Source organism: Dendropsophus ebraccatus, chromosome 4 (assembly GCF_027789765.1).
Source record: "Dendropsophus ebraccatus isolate aDenEbr1 chromosome 4, aDenEbr1.pat, whole genome shotgun sequence".
NCBI lineage: Eukaryota > Metazoa > Chordata > Amphibia > Anura > Hylidae > Dendropsophus > Dendropsophus ebraccatus.
In genome coordinates this window covers 138197978-138220121 of record NC_091457.1, presented here as the reverse complement: position 1 = coordinate 138220121, position 22144 = coordinate 138197978, and the positions used below count along the sequence as shown (strand labels likewise).

Below are 22144 nucleotides of genomic sequence, written 5' to 3'. Positions count from 1 at the left end.
TTGTCTCATCATTGTATTAAAAAAAAACTAAACTAATTTGGACCTGGCTGAGAAATCTTTGCACTGTTAAAAATGAGAAAATAATGAGAAAAAAATAAAAAATAAAGACCTTTGTTTAATTTCCATCATGTGAGCTAAACCAAAGAAAGACCTGCTGTTGGTCTCTAGACAGACAATTTACCTCTAAACCACAGCTACAACAGGCTAGGAGATTCAACTATATCTGATTATGTAGTCCTATATTGGCAGATACTGACTGACAGCTGAGCTAGCAGGAGGCCGGGCAGCATTGATAATTCATGAAGGAAAGGGAGGAGGAGGAAGGAGTGGTAAGGTGTGCCAGAGTGCAGCACAAACGCTGAGGCACAATTCCTTTTTGACACTTCATTACAGTAGGAGACCACTTTTCCTGTCACCCAAAAAGTGGTGTGGTGCCAAAACTGAACACTTTGTGAGTCTTCCCCAATTGTGAGTCTTCCCTCAAGGTTTTGCTATATAAGTAGGATCTGTCAACCAGAAGTCCAAAGAGTTTAGCTGACAGTGGATTGTCTAGACTAGTAACATAGTAGTTAACCCTCGGCTGTGTACAGTACTAGGTCAAGAGGCAGGTCTGGAAAATGGTGAAGAATTAGAGCCAACAATCCCAACTGTGTCAGTGGTGGAAGCCTAGTCTTTCTATACATTACTCTAGCATCAACCTGGATAGCTGACCATGTAATGTATATACAGGTTCGGTTCCACTAGAACAGGAGCCACTGTTACACTATTACCTTATAGAAGGTGGTCCCGAGTGTCCACTTACCCTATCAGAGTCCTGAGATCCATCCTCTCTAATAGGGCTGTACCACTTGGAAATTCCCGTAATGAATATAGTTCTCTTCCCACCTATTTGTGGTCGTGACATCAAGCTACTTCCCTATTCCTAGAAGGGGTTGCAACAAACAGGAAAATAGTCAACCACATTTCTCTTGTATACAAAGACTGAACACACCCCGTTCTCACTATATGGCCCACATCTGTGTATAGACATCTAGACCAGACCCATTAGGTGAACGCAGGTAAGATATGGAGCAAAGGCTATGGAGCTGGGAAGGATAGGATACAATACTGGATATCCAGATATCTATATCACATGTTATGTATATCTATCACTTGTTTTGGTATTCAGTGAGTTCTCTGAAATTCTGAATAAGACCTCTCCAGTTGTATATAAATGATATCATTTGGAGGATATGTGAATGGTGTCTTAGAGGCGCACACCGATCTGCTGGTTGTACTAAGGGTGTGTATTGTAATGCCATATTTGCACATAAGTCCAAGATATTGTCGAACAGTACTGCTTATGGTTCTGGTAATGCTTCAGTAATATTCTGTTTATGTTACACATGATACTGCCACATGATGCTTATTTGCTGCTGATTTTCTGCTAAGAATTTCCACAGACACAAAATTTGACATTGTCCATCTTCTCATATATTTTGTAGGAATTTTTTTCTCTATCAAAAAACCCCCCCACAAAATCCGTTGGCCAGTGGAAATCCCCGCCATGTCAATTTCGTTGGGTGGATCTTAGTTTGACATGGCCTCTTTCCGGGGAACATTGGTTTCAGGAATGCTTTGAGAAGCATGATAACATGTTCATGGTGTTGATTTGTCCCCCATTTTCCCTGTATCTTAATTAAAATCAGTGTCTGTGTATGCTGTGCCTCTGCACCGCCTTCTTCACACCTAAGCTCTGAGTATGATACTGAGCTGACAGATTTATTTAAACTAGAACACCACCTTTCTATATCCCAACCACAATGTTTTGTGTTAGGGCTTTAAATAAGTATCCTGGCAAATAAAAAAAATTATAAAAAAAAAAATATATATATATATATATATATATATATATATATATATATTAAGGTAATTGAAATAAATTCAATGAGTGGTAGCATTACGGGGCGAAATGGTTCCTCTTCTGCCACTAATGGCCGTGTCAGGTACTGCAGGGCTGTTGAGGCCCTGGTCCCCATACAGTTAGATACTAAGCCTCCCCTGCTGTCTATTCTAATGCATATTAGTATTAGAATGGACAGAGCTACTGACAGCTTCCCTAACTGTAATGTCTATTCTAATACTAATATGCATAAGAATAAAAATCATGGGAGATATCACCAACGCTGCAGGCAGCTGCGCTAGCAATATGTTATTGTGCTTGAACCCAGGCTTGAGCAGTCCTACAGTTCCCATCACAGCCATAATAGTGACAGCAGAGAAGCCGTGTCACCTATTACTGCTGCTACTCAATGTAAAAGTGTTTTAAAAAAGTAAATTTTCTTTAATAAAGTTATACTATTTTACAAAGTTATAAAGGTCTACTAAAAAAATGTAAAAAAAAAAATAAACCCACTGCAAAACCCCTTTACAAAACATTACTTCTTTGACCTTGATGTTGTAATATTGTGTGACGCATACAGCTCTGTTGTCTTTCCCATGCTTTCTAGGATGAGGAGAAAATGGGCACGCACTGGTTATCTATCTTACTCTGCTCCTTACAATACATACAGGGCATGCAAGGTATGTATAGTGTATATAGTCCTCTATAGTAACAGTGATTTCAGCATAACTAAACATTCAGATGACTCATTTAGAATAGGCTTGTGTGTATATGAGCAATCACACTATTACTGGCTATGTTACTATACGTTTTTCACCAGTTTTTCCTTTGTACGCAGTTTTCCCTAGGGTTCTCTCTTACTGCACCTCCTCTCATAGATTTCTATAGACAGCACATAACGTGATCCTTCCTTGAACTGGTAGTACATCTTGGCTTCCAGGGTGGATTGTGCAGGAGGTTAAGAGTAAATGATCAGTACAGGAGGCAAGACATGCAAAAGAACAGTTTCTCTTACAATTATTATTATTATTATTATTATTATTATTATATATGTATATTATACGTTATTACTTATAAGTTTCTTATATTCACCGTTTCTATCCATTTATGAAAAGTTTGTTGAAAATGTGGCACTACTTCAAGCTGGTGACTATCCAACACTGCCAACAATCTAATGTGAAATGGGGCCTCCCGATTGTGCTCAGACAACAGATGTTTGGTTAAATAAGGATTAGCAGATTGGACATCAATATACATCTTCCTTTCTTTTGCTTGTAAATAAGACACTGCCAGAAGAGTCTCGCAGAGTCTTGTCTTACAAAGGATTCTGCCCATTAAAATAAGCCTAAATGCTTGGCTGAGCTGAATAATGATGTGCATGGAGAGGATGGGGGGGGGGGGGGGGGGGGGGGGAACAAAGGGAAGAAGCTAGTAAAGTTCTGAGACTCTTATTCTAGGTGTTTGTTATGAAGTCTCTCAGATTCCACCCTAATGAATAACTATGCAGTAAATATCCAAGCCTCCCACATAACACACAGTGGATATCTGCTATGGGGGAAGGTGTATCATATCTTGGATGAAGCACCATGAATTTTATAAGCCTTGACTGTTCTGGGGTTTATCATTTGTCACAGTCCTATAGAATGAATCAATGAAATAAGGAAGATAGAACCTCAAAGTGATGTAGTCTCCCCCCCCCTTTACTCTGTATGTGGTTCTCTGCCCTATACACACGCTTAGGTGCTGCACATATGATAATATACCCATATAAAACTTGTCTGTTTCTTTTTTCTGCTCTAAAATAGCTTAATTTCATTGGTGGACAGAGTCAACTAGGCGGGGCTTCATGACCTCTCCCCAGCCGGGACATGGGGCCCAAGTGACGTGAAGCCCCGCCTAGGTGACACTGTTAACTGATGAAATGAAGTTGAGAGTAAGGGGGGTTACAGTATCATATTTAAGAAGATCTGTAGGTGAGGGTGCCCTGATTCCACAACTTTTAATAGTTACCTGTATGTGGGTTTATAGGTTGTCTGAAAATTCAGTTTTTGGTCATATAGGCGTGAACTTAATCTTAATAATGGGAGTGAATATCAACGGATATCATTTAGACATACATGCCCCTTATTGTAGAACATTCACTAACTGTCATAACCTCCTCTTATTAAAAATAAGTTCATGCCCATCTATCCATTGAATTGTTATATAAAGCCACACATCTCTGGAACAGATCATATCAAAGATGTTTGATCAGGGAGCTCTAAAGGTCCCCATGCACATTAGATTTTAGATGGCCGAACCCCTCGCTCGCACCAGATTTAGCTGTCAATCTAAGGTGTATGTGGTTCTCCCGAACAACCACCAACAGATAGGGTGATAGGGGTCAGGCGTGATGGAAAATCATCCATGGTTGGCATTAATTTCTTAAAGTGACACTGTCCCCCCCTTTTTGCATTATGACACAGGTGTAAAGGGTAAATTTAGCAGTTTTCCTAGCTTATTTTATATCATACGTCATGGTGCTTGTTCCAGTTAAAAGTGATCTTTTATCATCTACAGATTGTGCCACCTGGGCAGGGATTCTCGTCCGAAGTGGCACTTAGCACCACACCCACAACGGCGCTGTAGGCCCAACCCCTCTGTGACGTCATAGCCCCGCACCTTTAATGGCCATTGGAAGGGCCGGCCTAAAGGTCTACGCCCCACCCCCTCTAGGTGGGCCCATACCAATGGCCGCTGAGGGGGTGGGGGCCTATGCGCTGATGACGTCAGAGAGGAGCGGGGCCTACTGTGACAATGTGGGTGGGGCTAAGTGGGGCTGCGGCCGTGAAGCCCCGCCCAGGTAGCACAATGTGCAGATGTTAAAAGATCACTTTTTTCTGGAAAAGGCAGCATGACGTATGATATAAAATAAGGTATGAAAATTGCAAAATTTACCCTTAACACTAGAGATTAGCGAACCCGCCGGATTTCTGGTTCGTATGAACCAGAATTCTTGGCGTTTGATTCCCGCTGTCTGCAGGCTCCGTGCAGCAGGTGGATACAGCCGGAGGACCACCTGGAAAACTGGGATACAGCCATAGGCTGTATCCCAATTTTCCAGGCGGTCCTTAGGCTGTATCCACCCGCTGCACAGAGCCAGCAGACAGCAGGAATCAGACGCAGAGAGTTCTGGTTCATACGAACCAGAAATCCGGGGGGTTCGCTCATCTCTACTTAACACCTGTGTAGAGAAGTCATAATGCAAAAAGGGGGGGGGGGGGGTCACTTTAAGTACTGTATCACCCTAGAGGTGATGGGAGCCTTCCAGGGCCACTCTATACTACAGGTAGTGGCAAATCCATAGAATATGCATAAGCAGTAGAGAGTAGCCTCCCAGCTCGTGGTCTTTCAGTCTAAAAGAAACAAGAATGAGTAGGTGTTCTGCAGCCATTAGTCTGTTTAAGAATGTTTACGCACCAAGTGTGAGAGAAACCACCAAGTATATTGTGCCACATAGTGTCACTGTAACCACCAAGCTTCCATGTGAGAGACAAGTAAATTTATCGTATTTGTTGAGTAGTCTGTCCTGGTTCTTGATGAATATGAGCTTTATCTTACATATGGTCCAAAATAGGACATGAAAAGAAGGGTGGACTAGTATGGCTTCAGAGCACCAGAGCAAACAATAATAACAGCATACCGCCTAGTTATTTGTAAATGAGGCCAATAACAATTGTACTTATTAGCCTTATGTCACTCTTTTAGGTTCTGCACTTCTAGACTCCCTCACCTGTGTCAACGACTTCAAAACGCTCTGGAAGTGTCAATGGAAGTCAAGTGAACAAGCTCATGAGCTGCTTCCCATGAATCTAATCCATTGGAGTGATGTGACCAGGTACTTCTGTCATGGACTTCCCAACTCAACACCCTTCAGAAGCAAACACTGACCTTGTTGGGTGACAGTATGATTACACAGTAGCAAATGGTATCTCATAAACAGGTCAAACTATATTGGATCCATGACCTTCACAGTAGAAGAAGCCATTGTAAGGGTTAAAGATCCAATGTTAGGATGCAATCCATGGACAGAATATAGTTTATAAACACCTTTACACTCATTTTAGTTGACTTTTTATTTTACTTTCTAAATAGTCTTTATTATAAATTCCCTACCACTTAGCTGCTGCTCAAAGGATAGTAAGATAAATCAATCATCAGTTATAGACCAGCTCACATAGTAGACTGGGGGAAAGAATCTCTAGAGGACAGCTCTCTCAGGCTGGAGAAAAAGAGAAAAAGATGTCTGCTTTTCAGAAACCCTATAGCATTAGGATTCGGAAGGGAGATTGTATATAGTATTTGAAGTATTTTTTACTTTTTTTTGGATCAGTGAGAAAAAAAATTGTGAACCAGTAGCCTCTGGTGAGATAAAAGATGGAAATATATATATGACGTGTCAAATTAAGGAAAGGTTTAGCTATACAATGACTACCACATACACCTTCCAACCAAAGCGAGATGTGAAGAGAACAACTTACGTCCACCCAAACTCTAGTGGTAAGTTAACATGCCCCTATATAATACCCCTATGCCCCTTTAACTGTACAATGACACTCTATGAAGTATGGTCTTCTAGATTGAAGTTCTGATCAAATCAGATGGCCAGTATATGAGCATATAGGGGACTTTCGGGCCTAGTTTACAGGTGATCCATCTAGAGGGATGGTTTCATATAGGAAATTTATTTTAGCACGATGGAATGATAGAAAAGATAAATGGTCATCATAGAAGGGTCCTTACACAGTCTGCGTTCAATGAATGGTGTTTTATTTATTTTCCAGTTCGGATGCCACCGCCAGAAGGATTAATGGTCCGAATGTTTAGTTTAAAGAATGGTTCAATAACTCTAAGCTGGAGGATGCCAGAGAATATTTCCTACCCCAAGCCCCTACTCTACCAAGTCTCATTCTACAGAAAGGACTGGGAATCTTGGGAGGTATAACAATAACCACTATGGGAATCAGGCAGGAGGTGGTGCTGAACCCCACCAGTATGAATAAAAGTCAATAGTTCCTGTATAAGTAAAATAAACAGTATAAAAACTCAATTACTGGACACAATAATAGTAACAGTGGATTCTTATTGCAGGATACATAAGATTTTATTCTTTATGCTTCAGGAAGCTGCTGTATTTACCGTTACGGGAAGGACAGAATACAGCTTTAGTCCTCAGCTATTTGTTCCAGGGAGCATCTACCTATTCAGAGTCCGCTCTATACCAGACAAAGAACAGATGTACCGCAGCGGCTGGAGCGACAGTAAAGCCTGGATGATGCCTGAAGAAGGTAAATATGGATAAAAGAGAAATGTACTGTAGGCAGATACAATCCAGTACTTCCAATTCCTATTGTTGCTCTACAAACCCATTAGCAGCTATAGTCTCCCCTATGATGTTCATTATAGTGTGGAGTGACGAAAACATTCAGCAGTTTGTTACTTATAGAAATACTTATAGAAATCACTTCCAGCGGCCGTTCTGTGACACGGCCCGGTCACACTGTCCCGCTGTCTTACATAGTGTGAACCCGACCATAGGCTGTGTCCACACGCTGTACAAACAATGGTCGTTCCGCCATGAACAGTCATTGTTTAAGGGTATGTTCACACTACGGAACAGCGCAGAATTTCAAGCGGAGTCCACGAAGCAGACACTGCTTGAAGTTCTGCCTGTCGCATTGATTTAATAGGATGTCTCACATGTACTCCGCCATCTGCCCAAAGAATTGACATGGTTATTATTTGATGGCCATGGGAAAACAACGGCCATTGTTCAATACATTTTATAAAACAATGGCCGTTGTTCGCATTGACTTCAATGCGAATGACTGCTATATGAAAAGAATGCCCATTCTTTTCATAAAAAGTACGTTGTATGAACATAGCCTTACTATGTAACCACAATGTTAACCCTAGGTCTAGGGCCAGATCCCTGGGCTATAAGGCTCTAAAACCAAAGAGAAAGAGAACACGACACCAACCACCCCCTACATGTCTATATTAGTAAACATTTACCACCCCAATAAAGTAACAGTTTAGTCCAGATGATCGATCAATAAAAAAAAGTCCCAGAAAACCCATGCTGTCCGTATGTTGGTCCCTGTTGTACATGGACTCTATTATCATTTATGAGGGCGGCAAAAGTGAACAGTTCTTTCCTTGCTGTGTATACCCTAAAGAGAATTAAGTGATTACGCAAACGCTAATGAAAACAGACTGATTATTCACGCTGTTATATAATGGATGAGGGACTCATAATGCAGCCGGCGCTCAGGTGCTGTCATCCGTGGAAACCCAACAATCCCTGCCATCTCATCAGAGGGTTATAGTGAGTGGTATTGAATTATTGAATAGTGATTCCAGCAAACCACTGCCCCCATCCCGAGCCCCGATTACTTCATTGTTAATCTTGGTCTTTAATAAACTACAAAATCTCTGGGGACATTCCCATACATGTAGTATAAGCCTCCTTCCCCTGAACTGGTTAATGATTTATCCCGACTTTATTTAACTGGTATATTGTACTGGGGGAACTCCGACCTGTGTCCATGCCTTTTACTTGCATTTGGTTCCTTAGTCTAATGGAATATATTATACAAGAAGTCTCAAATAGACATATAAAACATAGCTCACAGTTTGCATTATTAAAGGGACTGCTTTACCAGGACTAAGCATTTCCATATGTCCTATTAGGCATATAGGCATCATACATCCCCACTTTATGATCACTTAGAGAGCAAATCCTACACAGTCACACCCAACCATCCATGTATTGGACTTGACCGACATGTAATATTACATATACAATGATGAGACAACCCCTACTTTCATGCCTACTTTTATGATCTCGATGGTATCTCAAGTGCGTCTACCATCCTGTGAACATCCATTTATCTGATATGAATGCACTTGTCGCCTCATCCATCATTACATTATCTTTCCAGTGTCATCCCATAGAGTTCAAGGTTAAAAAAAAAATGACACATGATAAAAATGATGTCACGGTGTAATGTCTTAATAAGTAGAGGTCTTTTGTTCTTGAGATACAGTACATGGAAATCAGGGAACGTAACATTGTGTGTAAGTCAAAGTGGTAGGAAGGCCTCAGTGTAGAACCTGCTCCCTTATAATGTATAAAGGGGACCGTGTTATGGCATCAGATAATGCTGGGCTGGTATACACTAGACAAGCAGTGAAATAATGGTAATCTTATGTGTATTGCAGCCTCAAGATGCCCCCTCTAAGGCAAATGCTTGGGGAAAGAAGGATGGGGTATTATGGATTGCTAGTGCTTTTGTATACATGTAAATCAGAGATGGGAAACCTTCGGCCCTTCAGCTTTTGCAAAACTCCCATTCCTATTGTGCCTCGACAGCCAAAGCTTTGACTGTCCAGGCATGATGGGAGCTGGAGAGATGGAGGCTTTACATCCCTGATGTAAATGATAGTAATAACTATATAGTACATGAAAAATTATATTGAGCCTTCTGTCAAATATAAGTTTAATATAATAATTCTCAGAACATGTTTATGGTTTATAGCGAACAGGGAATCGGAATATGTGAATTGTCAATGTTATTCTTCTAGCACTGAAAACACATTGGGGCAGATTTATCAAACATGGTGTAAAGTAGAATTGTCTTAGTTGCCCCTAGCAACCAATCAGATTCCACCTTTCATTTTTCAAAGAGTCTGTGAGGAATGAAAGGTGGAATCTGATTGGTTGCTAGGGGCAACTGAGCCAGTTTCACTTTACACCATGTTTGATAAATCTCCCCCATAAAATCTATATATCGGCATAGTACAAAATAAAGCATAAAATATCCTTGTGGCTGATTTGTTTCTATACGACTCTTCATGATGTGTTATTCCCTCAGAGGACAGAGCCGCCCCATATAACCTGCGCTGTGAATATGATGGCCTGGTACACATGAGGTGCAGCTGGGAAGTCAGAAAAGAGCTGAGTTCTATTTCCCACATGTTGTACTACAATGATGGCGCGAGCTATGGTACAACCAAGACATCTTCTCATGGGTAAGTTACATGTGTATTCGGAGGCATAGCTTTAGCTTTAGAGCAGTGGTGGGGAGCCTGCACCCCCCAGCTATTGCACAACTACAATTCCCATGATGCCTGGCCAGCCAAAGCTTCAGCCCCTTCAAACAGATCAGTGGAGGTGCTGGGAGTCAGACTGGGACAAGCATAAGCCAACAGTTTTATATTTGTTTTGGCTTTGTTTTTTTTTTTTTGTTTTTTTTTAATATAATTAAGATTTTTATTTATTTAGCTATTTTTATTTTTTTGTTTGTTATTTTATTATTTTTGTTATTAGTTTTGCCTTCGTGTTTTTTGTTATTGTTTTTTTTTAAATTTAATCAAGATTTTTATTAATTTTATTTTTTATTTTGAATTTTTTTATTTAATTTAAATGTTATATTTATTTTGTTATTTTATGATTTTATTTGTTATTTGTTTTGCCTTTGTCTTATAAGGCAGGATAACAAGCACTTTCTTTTACTAGAGGATATGTGTCTTCTTGTGCAGAGGGAAGCCGTGCTACAATCTGTCAAGTCAAATAAAAGATGGTACTCCTTATGTACTATACAGCTGTAAATTCCAAGTCAACTCTTCGCAGGCAAATAGCTCTTTTAGCATTGAAGTCCGACCACAAGAAGAGATGAGAGAATTCAAGCCTTATGAACACAGTGAGTAATATTATACTTTTATGGTACTATGTCATAGTTATAAAAAATGTATATGTTTATATACTCCCTGACTATATCACACTTGGACTACTGCAACTACTTATCACTTCTATCACTTCTTTTGTCACCCCCTATCTACTGGTTAGCCGGTCATAATTGGGGGGGAATACCGTATTCTTCTACCAACACCATATACATAATTCTTATACTATCCTATTGCCCCATCTTCTGCCTTCTTACCCCTTTAATCTGCCACTATTTCTTTAGATGTGCAAATTCAATGTACTGAATGTTTGGCCACATCTATGAAAGCTGAGAATTCCTTTGGGGTAACTTTTAACAGGAATTATGAAAAGTTTTATGGTAAACAATTCTCTTTTGTTAGGATCGGTTTACAATATTATTGTTTTACCTATGTTCCAGTTCAGACGGATCCTCCGACAGATCTCCAAATGAAGGATCCAATAAACTATAAATACAAGTTGGGATGGGTTCCACCAGAGGTTGCACGTTCCACCATCAAGCTGACGTACCAGTTGTGCTACTGGAAGCAAGTAATTCTACAGACTGCTATCTCTCTTCCTGTGCTGTTTTTGACACTTTTGCTGTTTTCATACTCGTAGAATACATTAGTAATGTAGCCAGATTTATTAATATCATCTCGGCTGTTTGAACATCTTGCCCATCATTACATTGGTTAGGCTAAGTTTGTGCCCATGTGCCTCTTGCGTACCCCACAGAAAATGGGCAGAATTACCCCTTTTCCATGGCCTACGTCAGCCGTTTCTCCCTGATGGGTGGGTGGGTGCGTGGCAAGTAGAGGAGGAGGCGTGGCCGCCTACCTGCAGTTTCTCTCCAGTTATTGTCAATATACCTTTAAGGCTCTATTCATTGTCTTTATATCTATAGGGTGACACTGAATGTCCCGACCTCTCTCTGGTTACCGTGTCTGGTAATGTGCCCGAATATTACATTCCAAGTTCTGAACTCCAGAGCTCTACTAACTACATAGCAAAGGTGCGAGCAAAGCCTGATACTGGTTCTAACTATAATGGGCCATGGAGTGACTGGAGCCAAAGATATTCGTGGAAAACCGATAAAGGTGAGGTTGTCTGCTGACATGCTACCCACATATCCTAAATGATCAGATAATGTATATAATATTGTAATTTAATAATAATAATAACAACATAATAGACATAATAGGCAATTTGCAGTAGGAAGACCAGTCCACATACTGAGTTTTCATTGTTTTCTATCACATTGCGTTTTTCTCTTTTTTTCAGAAGTGGATACAGTGGCCGTAAGCATTGCTGCATTTGCTGCTTCAGTAGGAGTCCTGCTCTGTTCATATCTTGGGATTCTGTGTTTCAGAAAGTAAGTCATGCTGGTATTCTAGATATCAGATTTATCACACACACCATCTATAATGTATGGGGGAAGCAGAATCAATCTGTTTGGCCATAGATATCCATATATTGGGCCATATGAAAACGTGAATGTTGTTTGCATGGTCCTGAATAAACTGGGTGTAAACTCTGAGTTTGGGTAACTCTTATATCCTATAATGCAGGGGTAGGGAACCTTGGCTCTCCAGCTGTGGCAAAACTACAACTCCCATCATACCTGGAGAGCTAAAGCTTTAGCTGACCAGCCATGATGGGAGTGGTAATTTTGCAACAGCTGGAGAGCCAAGGTTCCATACCCCTGCTATAGTGTTAGGTGTATGCCTATAGTGGCTGAAGCCTCAGTTCCTGCCATCTCATCCTGTTCCTGTGTGCACTCTAGCCAGGAATTCAGCCAACTCCATCTACTTCCCACTATGTAGAAGTGTTTACAGTAAAGCCTAATTCACACGTCAGTATTTTTCATCCATTTTCCCGAACCAGGAAAAACAGAATCCATCACAACCCATTATTTTCAATGGTGCTATTCATACATCCGTTTTTTTGGCGGATTCGCAATCCGTGACAAAAAAAACAAACCAGACATGTTGTAATACGGTCCGTAATTACGGAACAGACACCCCAATAGAAGTCTATGGAGAGCACAAAATTTGTGGAGAGTACATTGCAATCCGCAAAACCGTCCGTATCACGGATCCGTTTTTTTTGTGACATCCCCAAGCTCCTTCTGCCAGAAATATCCTGCCTGATAGAAATGACTGTAGAATGACCCCCAGACAACCAGGTGACCTTTTTTGGGGGGGAGGGTTGGGACAGCTTCTAACATCATTTTTACCATCCCCTCTTTTATCTTCACTACACCTTTTTTTGCGGATCCGCAAAAAAAAGGATAAAAATACGGAACACAATACAGATGCAAAACGGATGATTTTTTGCAGGGGATCTAGATTTTCATCCAGGAAAACATATGGACGTGTGAATAAAGGCATTAAGTTTTGTACACCCAAACTAAAGAGTCCAAGCAAGGAGATTCTGTAAATTATTATTGACCCATGACTATAAATAGTGTTGTAAGTCATTGTGGTCATTGAAACAAACCCTATAACCACCCTATATGACAATATTTACTATGTCTATTTACTAATAATATCCATTACTTCCTTCACGATAAGAAATACTTTTATCTCAATAAACTATCCATTGTCTTTTTTTATTCAGAGTTCAAAGGGGTACCCAGGAGAAAAAAAATTGTATTTAAATATTTTATTTAAACTGGTTTTAGAAAGTTATATAGATTGTTGAATTACTTCTATTTTAAAAACTTAAACCTCCGAGTACACATCAGCTGATGTATGCACTGCAGGAAGTGGTGTATTCTTTCCAGTTTGATGCAGTGCTCTCTGCTGCCACCTCTGTCCATTAGAGGTACTGCCCTGAGCACGAGAGGTTTGCTGCTGCTCTGGACAGTTCCTGATAGAGGTGGCAGGACATACAGCAGCTGATAAGTACTGGTATTACAGCTCCATTGAAGTTAATGAGGCTGAGCAGCTATGTGATGTGTTTCAGCATGTTTTAAATGCAAAACTGGGGTACAGTATATTTATATATTAAAAGAGAACAAGAGGCCAAACTAGCTGATGAGAATGAATGCGTACCCATTAATGTGATTTTCTCCTGTGTAGTGTGCTGGATAGTTCCTCTTTTGGCTTTATGTGTCCAGTGTATCAGTTCATTATCCAGCGTGCAGGCTGGGTCTAACAATGAGTACAATACAAAAATTCTGAGACAAAACCCACGGACAAACAAGTGTGCACGGATACAGATTTCTTCATTGTTAAAATTGGAAAATGTAAAAGATGTTGTGTACATATATGCCAAAAGGAATCAAATGGGGCAATACAAAAGTGAGAAAAGTTATTGGCCCAGATTTTCTAAAACTCTTTATTAGGCCAATTATTGCTTTGTGTAACAGAGACAATGATCAGCTGATGACAACGATCTTTGGCTGATCATGTCTTTAGGTCCGGAACTTAAATCACGGGCGCCGACGGGCGCATCGTTATTACATGTTAACGATTGAAATGGGTAATTTTTCTATCTTGTTTTCAGTCCAACTTCCAGTGTAGTGTACACTCTAGCCAGGAATTCAGCCAACTCTATCTCCCTCCCACTATGTGGAAGTGCTTATACTAAAGCTTTGTAAACTAAAAAGTCTAATTCATAGGATAGATAAAGTTAAGAGATTCGGTAAATTTAATGATCTATACATGTTTCAATTTCTTTTTGGGGTCACTGGTGTCCTGTATATATGGGTCAATAAACTCCCCTTCCCCTTTTATTAGGATATTTTTGGAGTACTGCCTCTTATTATTTTCTATAAGTGATGCAGCAAACTAAGACATGTCTAATAGGGGGTGAAAACGTTACCCTTGTGCTGTACTGTCTGAGCACTATATGGCAGTATATGGGCACTGCATTATATGTCCTTTAATCCAGACTTATTTGGGTTCCCTTTTCTTCAGATTGAAGCAGCAATGGGAGGATTCCATCCCTGACCCTAGTAAAAGTAAACACAGCAAGTTCCCACTGGTAAGTATTAGAAGACAAGACGATGAAGAGAACACCTCAAGGCTACGTTCCCACAATGGGAAAAAGTGTTAACGCCAAAAGGCGATGGTCTTTTAAAAATGACAACCACAAATAATGATCATAAACAGTATTTGTGGCCGTCTATTGGCAATAAATCAATGTCTTTCCAGAAAAACATCCATCATTTTCCGGTTGTGGGAACATAGCCTTAAAGGGGTTATCTAGGATTAGAAAAACATGGCCACTTTCTTCCAGAAACAGCTTCACTATTGTCTCCAGTTTAGGTGGGGCTTTGCAATTCAGTTTCACTGAAGTGAATGGAGCTTAGATGCAAACCACACCTGAAGTGGGCATGTTTTTCTAATGCTGGATAAGCCCTTTAAGGTTCTATTAGTGATTGACAATACTGTATATACAGTACCATCAATACAATCTCATGGGATTTTCTTAAAATCCTGAATTCCTGTCCTTCATTTGACACGACAAAGATTTAATCTAATATGGGGTCTGATTAGGGGTCAGCTCCTGTATATTTTATATATGCTATTAAAAAAATATGTAAAATACACATTAACACAACAGCCCTAAACTGACATTTCTTCTCTACCTCTATCAGGGATACCAAGGTACAAAGTTCCCTTATCATATAAGTCGGGATTTCTATGCAGAACTGGAGGGGCCCTTGACACCTTTGTACATCAGGTAAGAAACAGCATATAGCTGACATACTGCCTCACTATGAACTGTGTTTACTAAGGTTTACAATACTACTGTAACTTACTGGGTAGCACCCAGAGAATGGGGACCAATGGGCTGTTCTACAAATGAGCCTGATAGACTCTAGTAAACTGCATTGTTCATATAAGATGGATAGTCCGCACCCTAAACGAAAATCAAATAGAAAAATAACATGGAACCTTTGGTGGTTTCATTGAGTTTGAGAGATACATTGTGGAATGGGAAACGTAGTTTTTGTACAGGAGCATTACCTTGGCATAGAACCTCTATAGAACCTACAATATACATAATCGACTTATAATAAAGTGACTCTCCCAGCAAAGATTTTATTCCGTAACCATTGGCCACCTCCACTATGCATATTGTAGTGGACGTTAAGGTTGAGGATGGTTTCAAATCAACTGGTGCCAAAGTTACACAAATATCCCCAGAGGAAGTGATGTAGTTCTTTTCGTTTCAAGACAGGGCTCCCTGCTGCCCCTTCTGTCTGTGTTGAGAACTGTTCAGAGCAGGAGGAAACCTTACAGCAGGGGTAGGGAACCTTGGCTTTCCAGCTGTTGCAAAACTACAACTCCCATCATGCCTGGCTGTGGCTGTCCAGGCATGATGGGAGTTGTAGTTTTGCAACAGTCAAGGTTCCCTACTCCTGCCTTAGAGAAAACCTCTTCTCTTCTGGACAATTCAGCAGAGAGCGCTGTGTCAGATTGAAAAGAATACATCACTTCCTGCAGGGCATACAGCAGCTGATTAGTACTGAAAAGACAGAATTTTTCAACTGAGCTGATAACCAGTAAATGGGTTACCTGCGCTACAATACATATAGTTTAGGTTACTACACTTTTGCTTGGAGTGTTTCTCCTACAACATATCCTTCCCATTGCCCACCTGTAGAGCCAAATACTAGTGTGATGATGCAAGCCTGCTCGTAGCCGGACTCCCCCTGCTGCAGGCTTGGCACCGCATAGCACTGTCTATCTTTAGCCCGAGGAGTCTTCCAATAGTAACCTGTGAAACATCTTATCCGCACCTGTTCATAAAACTCTGTATGTTTCCCTAGCTGTGGAATAACGTAATAAAAGTAAAACCAAGTCGAGTTCTTGAGTCGGCAGAAACTTGACATTCATTTCATTAGGGACTTGTTAAGCTCAGATTCGTTTTAAGAAATGTATAAAAGTTCCCCTTTTTGGCCCTAACTCCAATCTTCATGTGACATATTGTACTTTTTTTTTGCTAGTCTCAAGTGAAAGCTCAGTCAGCAGAGCATGACCTATTACATACCGAGTCATTTAGAGGAAAAAAAACTTGTATTATGTAATGTGCAGAGCTGATCTTGTCATGCGGCTCCCTGCTCTATGAACACCACAAAGTCCTATGGCGCAGTACAGATGGATACATGCTGTACAATACTTACTATACTGTGAAGCAATGGCCATGATTTGTTCTTTTAATTGACTACATTTGTAAAACTTGGGGAAAGTAAATCCTAGGTATACAGCATAGAGAAGGGAATGACTCCTTGATTCTTTATTGTAAAAAATTTGTGCAAGGAAACATAATAAAGAATCTATACTTACCTGTCCCAGTGACCCTGCAGAGCAGAGTCAGCGCTCATGGATCCCGGCCAGCCTCCTGCATCTCCTGGCTTGGTGACGTAAGGTCCCGGCTCAAAATTGTCTGCTTAGCCAGTCAGTGCCTGAGGTGGGACACTGCTACAGTTACTGAATGGCCGATTGAGCACTGTAACGATTCAGGAAGCCGTGAAAAACTAAATTTCATAGGACTTCAGAGCGCTGGTGACACTATGCTGCGGGGGCAGAGGGAAAAGTAAGTATACATTCTTTATTAAGTTCCCCCCGCCTACCTAAGAGTTTTAGATATGGCCAGAGATTTCCTTTAAGGGTAGCTTCATAAATAGCATATCGCAGCGATATTTATGCAGCAGATTTCATCTAAATAACTGAACACCGCATCAAATCTGTACCATCAAATCTGATGCAAATCTGCTGCGGATCCTGTACATGTGAACGCACCCTAAATGGATTTTCAAATCAACTGGTGCCAGATATTTGTAATTTATTTTCTATTAAAAAAATCTTGAATATTCCAGTACTTATCAGCTGCTGTATGTCCTGCAGGAAGTGGTGTATTGTCTCTAGTCTGACACAGTGCTCTCTGCTGTCACCTCTGTTCATGTCAGGAACTGTCCAAAGCAGTAGGAAATCCCCATAGAAAACAACTCCTGCTCTCCAGACTAGAAAGAATACCACTTCCTCCAGGACATACAGCAGCGGATGAGTACCGGAAGACTTGACATTTTTTAATAGAAGTAAACTACAAACCTCTGGCACTTTCTGGCACCAGTTAATTTAAAAGAAAATATTTTTTTATACGAACCAAAAGTGATCCAAGAAAGAAAAACCCCTATATGTAGTGTGATCCTCTAGTTATCTGCATTTCCCTATCCTCTACCTGCTCTTTACTCAAGTTTAGAGATGAGCGAACCTGGAGCATGCTCGAGTCGATCCAAACCCGAACTTTCAGCATTTGATTAGCGGTGGCTGCTGAACTTGGATAAAGCCCTAAGGCTATGAGGAAATCATGGATATAGTCATTGGCTGTATCCATGTTTTCCAGACAACCTTAGAGTTTTATCCAAGTTCAGCAGCCCCAGCTAATCAAATACCGAACGTTCAGGTTCAGATCGACTCAAACCCGAACCCGGTTCGCTTATCTCTACTCAAAATTCAGACTACACATAGGAATTTGCAGTCTGTTACCATGGAGATGCATAGCTCCGCATCAGATTTATATACACAAAATAAACTCATAAATATGTGCAAAATTGTGTCAAAATGCTCTGTGTTAAAAGATGGTTAGCAGGAAAACCATCTATTTTCTTGCATCTTCTCTGAACAGGTGGCCTTATGGACTAGATGTGGGATGTGTCTATAAAGAGATAGTACGAGCTACCGTATGGAAGTATCCTTGAACACTCCACCCACATTCTACAATAAAAAGCTGTTAGAAATGAACACATTGTTGTAGGTCTCAGTTCTCACCAAGCTTTAGCACGTACTCTGTGTTATCGAGTTGAACAGATTTTGTGTTGCTGGCTGATCTCCCGGCTGAAGAATGCCAACTACACATGTTCTGTATGTAGAACCCAAACACAGGGCACACAGTGTTTTGAGTTGACAGATGGAGCTTCCAGAAATGCCATGGTATCCCAGCCAAGATTACATAAGCATAAAAATATACAGTCGTTGCATGGGTACAGGGCAACAGACCAAAACATAACGCCACTCACTTAATATTATCCCGCTTGCCAAGGAAACCATGGCTGTGATATTAGCAATCACCGACATGATGTTCTGGAGGCACCGTCTCATAGTGACACATTCTGGCTGGGTTTACTTTTATTAGCACCATTTTCTGGTTTGTATATTTTTATGATTCTGAAATTCTCATCCCAAATCCACTTTTGAAAATGCCATCCAGTTCCTGCGCTTTGCACCAGTTTTTTCCCCTGCTGTATGCACTAGGGGTTGGACCCCCCCCCCACCAGTGTGACCATATCCTCTCCCCTCTGTGACGCAGCTCCATTAGATTCAAGGGGGAGGGACCGGAGGTGGCGCTCCTCTCTTTAGGTCTGGAAAACCCAACTATGTCTCACTTGACAATAACGTTCCATATCCTAACTGCAACCAGAACAGCTACAGCTAAGCATTGGAAGTCAACTAAACTCCCAGATGTAGCGACTATCCTTAACACGGTAGACCACAATCGCACTATGGAAGGTCTTGTAGCACGTAGATTGGGCACTTATGAAGGTTTCTTGAAAAAATGGGAATGCTGGCCGGCAGATGGCACAGCTCCGGTATTGTAAATTATACTGTGTGATTAGAAGAATGTGTAGGTGCATCCGCATTAGGAACCTCGTCTTTGGCACCTTACCAGATTTATTTGGGTTTTGACTGGAACTAGGCATGAGTTATTGACTAGTTTATTAGTTTTAACCCACCTCCACATACTGACTACCTTGTCCCCCCCCCTTCCCCCCTCCCAAGTTCTCCTACACTTCTCGTACCTAAACTCCACTCTCCATGCCCCCCCCCTCTCTTTTTTTTCCTCTCCCTCCCCCTTCTGTTTCATAAAACTCTGTATAATTGGACTTTGCATTATTTACTACTTGGCCATTTACTTGCTCTTTGGATCTATGTCCATACATTCCGTTTTGTATGTTCTTATGTTATATTGAATATGACAATAATACAGTGTTATAAAAAAATAAAAATAAAAAGAATCAAGGGGGAGGCAATATGTCCACGCTGGGGGGCGGGGGACCTTCCCCCAGTGCATAGAGCAGGAGAAATGACTGTCGCTAATCTTGGGAATTGGGTGGCATTTCCAAAAAAAGGCGACCAGGATCCCCGCACCACCACCAATCTACTAATGTAAAAAAAAAATTGTACCTAATAGTTCAATCTCTTTAAACATTTAGCTATGCACTTCTCCTGGCTATATCTGGATATCACAGTTTTTTTTTTTAATGACAAGGACACTTTAAGGCTGGGTTAACATGTACCATGTCCGTAGCGGATTTTACTCCGCAAGTTCGCAGCAAAATCCGCTGTGGATACCTGCCCTTTCACTTTAATGGGATGACATACTCTCAGCAGGATTGTCATCCCGCCACGAGTATGTCAAAGTCAGCACCCTTAACCCCCATGGTGCATACTTTACTGGGTACCCGCTCTGGCTTGGTTTGGGGGCTCCCGTCGTCTCCTGGCACTCGGCCAATCAGTGCGCTGCGACGGGTATGTCATCCCATTGAAGTGAATGGGCAGGTATTTACGGTACATGTGAACCCGGGCTTAAGGTGTTGTCTGGCAGTCGGCCATTTTTAATATATTGCGGCTGACGCATATAAAAGAATAAATATGTTATGCTTACCTCTCCGTGGTCCCTTAGTGTCCTCCTCTGGTCTTGCCGGTGTTCCCCACTGACTGCAAATCCTCCATTTCCGAGACAAACACATCTTGGGAGTGCAGGGGGGGTGGCCCATTGAAGACAGCTTATGTAGAGTTGTAAAACGCCATGGAAAATGTTGGTGCTATAGAAATATGTATTTTCAAACTAATCTTATACTCTTATGCTTATTTTTACAGTCCAATCAAATCACTGGAGCCAGAAAGGGAGGTTTCAGAAGAACTTGTAGTGGAGTCACCATCAGAGCCTAGGGAATCTCCTCTGGGGCCATACTCAATGCCTCCACCACCAGCAGGGAAAGACCAGAATAACCAAGCCACAAGCAAATCGGCTGACATAGAAGGAGCTCGGAACTTAGAGGAAGCGTCCATATCTCAGCCTGTAGTGCATCTGTCTAAGATGGGACAGAACAGCCCATACTTCATTTTCTCTCAAACACAATCAATGTCGGATCTTATTCCGAAAGAGTCCAAGTCTTCAGAGTACTTCATGCTGCCTAAATGTCAAAGTAAGGTGTTCAGTCCTCCGAAAGAGTTCATCCCATCTTCCCAGACTATACACCCTGGAAATCCGATGAGTTATGTGTTGAGTATGGAGAAATGTCCTCCTCTGCAGACACCCTTAAAGGACAATGAGAATAAACTGGAGTTTAAGAAAAGCATCTACTTTACTATTCCAGCCCCCTCTGATGTCCAAGTACCCCAAGAAGAACCAGTGATGGTCATTAATCCTGATGGGTCTGGTCCGATTGTGCTGAAGCAGGTGGGAGATTATTGCTTCTTCCCTGGAACTCAAGAAAACTTAGAAAAGAAGATGGCACAAGCCAATGGGAAAATGCTTCCGCAGATGGCGGTGGATGGCGCTCTTCCTGCCGTGCAAGCATTCAAAGTGATGCAAAGAGATTACCTTGCTTTACCGCAAAATTAGAGTATGTACTATGTGATTACTGCCAGCAACAAATGAGGCTATGCCGGGGGATAGGTTTCGAACAGTAACACTTACCACCTGCATGGGCATCTAATAGTGAGATAATAAACCGTATAGTATGATTTGTGATATAATGCTTGTATAATAACCCTGTGCATAGAATACATTGGAAAAAGCAATTACACACTTATATAGGGCATAAAATTATTGGAGTATTTTGGGTTAATAAAGGTGTACCCCTATTTAAGACCTTTATCTATGTTGATAAATACCATGTTATCATATATTGTACTGGGCCTGGCACAGGTATGCATTACACACATATATATATATATACATGTATATGTAGAGCTTTTTGCTGGTATTCCAATACAATCCGCATTTACGATTTATTACCAACATGTGTTGGTACTGTAAGTACAGGATGTGCATGGATTACTGTCAAAAGTCAAACTCTCTGCACCTGTGGATACTGTATGCATTGCTGCTCTCTCATTATTTGCCCGGCTGGTACAAGAGCAGATGCAGAGTGTCCAGCCTAGGGTGAGTGCATACAGCACTCTCCCTGGGTCACCGTACACATCTGTTGTGCCAGGTACAGAGTACAGGTAATATTACATAGCTGCTCATAGTCATTTGCTGGGGAATGTAGTGAGCGGTGATGCACATTGTACAGTGTATGCATCACTGCTCACATGATCTGTACTGTATCACCCCAAAGGGAGCAAGGGCTGTAGGGTATTTGTTCACTATGGATTCTCTCACGCCGGGTGTGTGTGATACAGACAAATCTAGGTGGCGTGAATGGAGTCTAATACAGTGGTGCCTTGGATTACGAGTATAATTCGTTCCGGGACCGTGCTTGTAAT

The 22144-nt window shown here is 41.1% G+C and overlaps 1 protein-coding gene across 3 annotated transcripts; it reads left to right on the top strand.

The window, feature by feature from the left end:
• Window positions 1-975: 975 nt before the first annotated feature.
• CSF2RB (colony stimulating factor 2 receptor subunit beta) lies at window positions 976-21522 on the top strand. Of its 3 annotated transcripts, none has more exons than XM_069968865.1 (14): window positions 976-1058; window positions 2490-2562; window positions 5630-5759; window positions 6255-6421; window positions 6706-6860; window positions 7044-7209; window positions 9799-9955; window positions 10466-10626; window positions 11050-11180; window positions 11536-11728; window positions 11913-12003; window positions 14555-14621; window positions 15238-15323; window positions 20528-21522. In XM_069968865.1, exons 2-14 carry the CDS (start codon window positions 2502-2504, stop codon window positions 21273-21275), a joined length of 2313 nt encoding a protein of 770 aa, XP_069824966.1. In that variant the 5' UTR covers window positions 976-1058; window positions 2490-2501; the 3' UTR covers window positions 21276-21522. The 3 variants fall into 3 exon arrangements, with proteins under 3 accessions (XP_069824966.1, XP_069824967.1, XP_069824968.1); XM_069968866.1 differs by having other exon boundaries at window positions 5630-5820; XM_069968867.1 differs by lacking the exon at window positions 6255-6421.
• The last annotated feature ends 622 nt before the right edge of the window (window positions 21523-22144 follow it).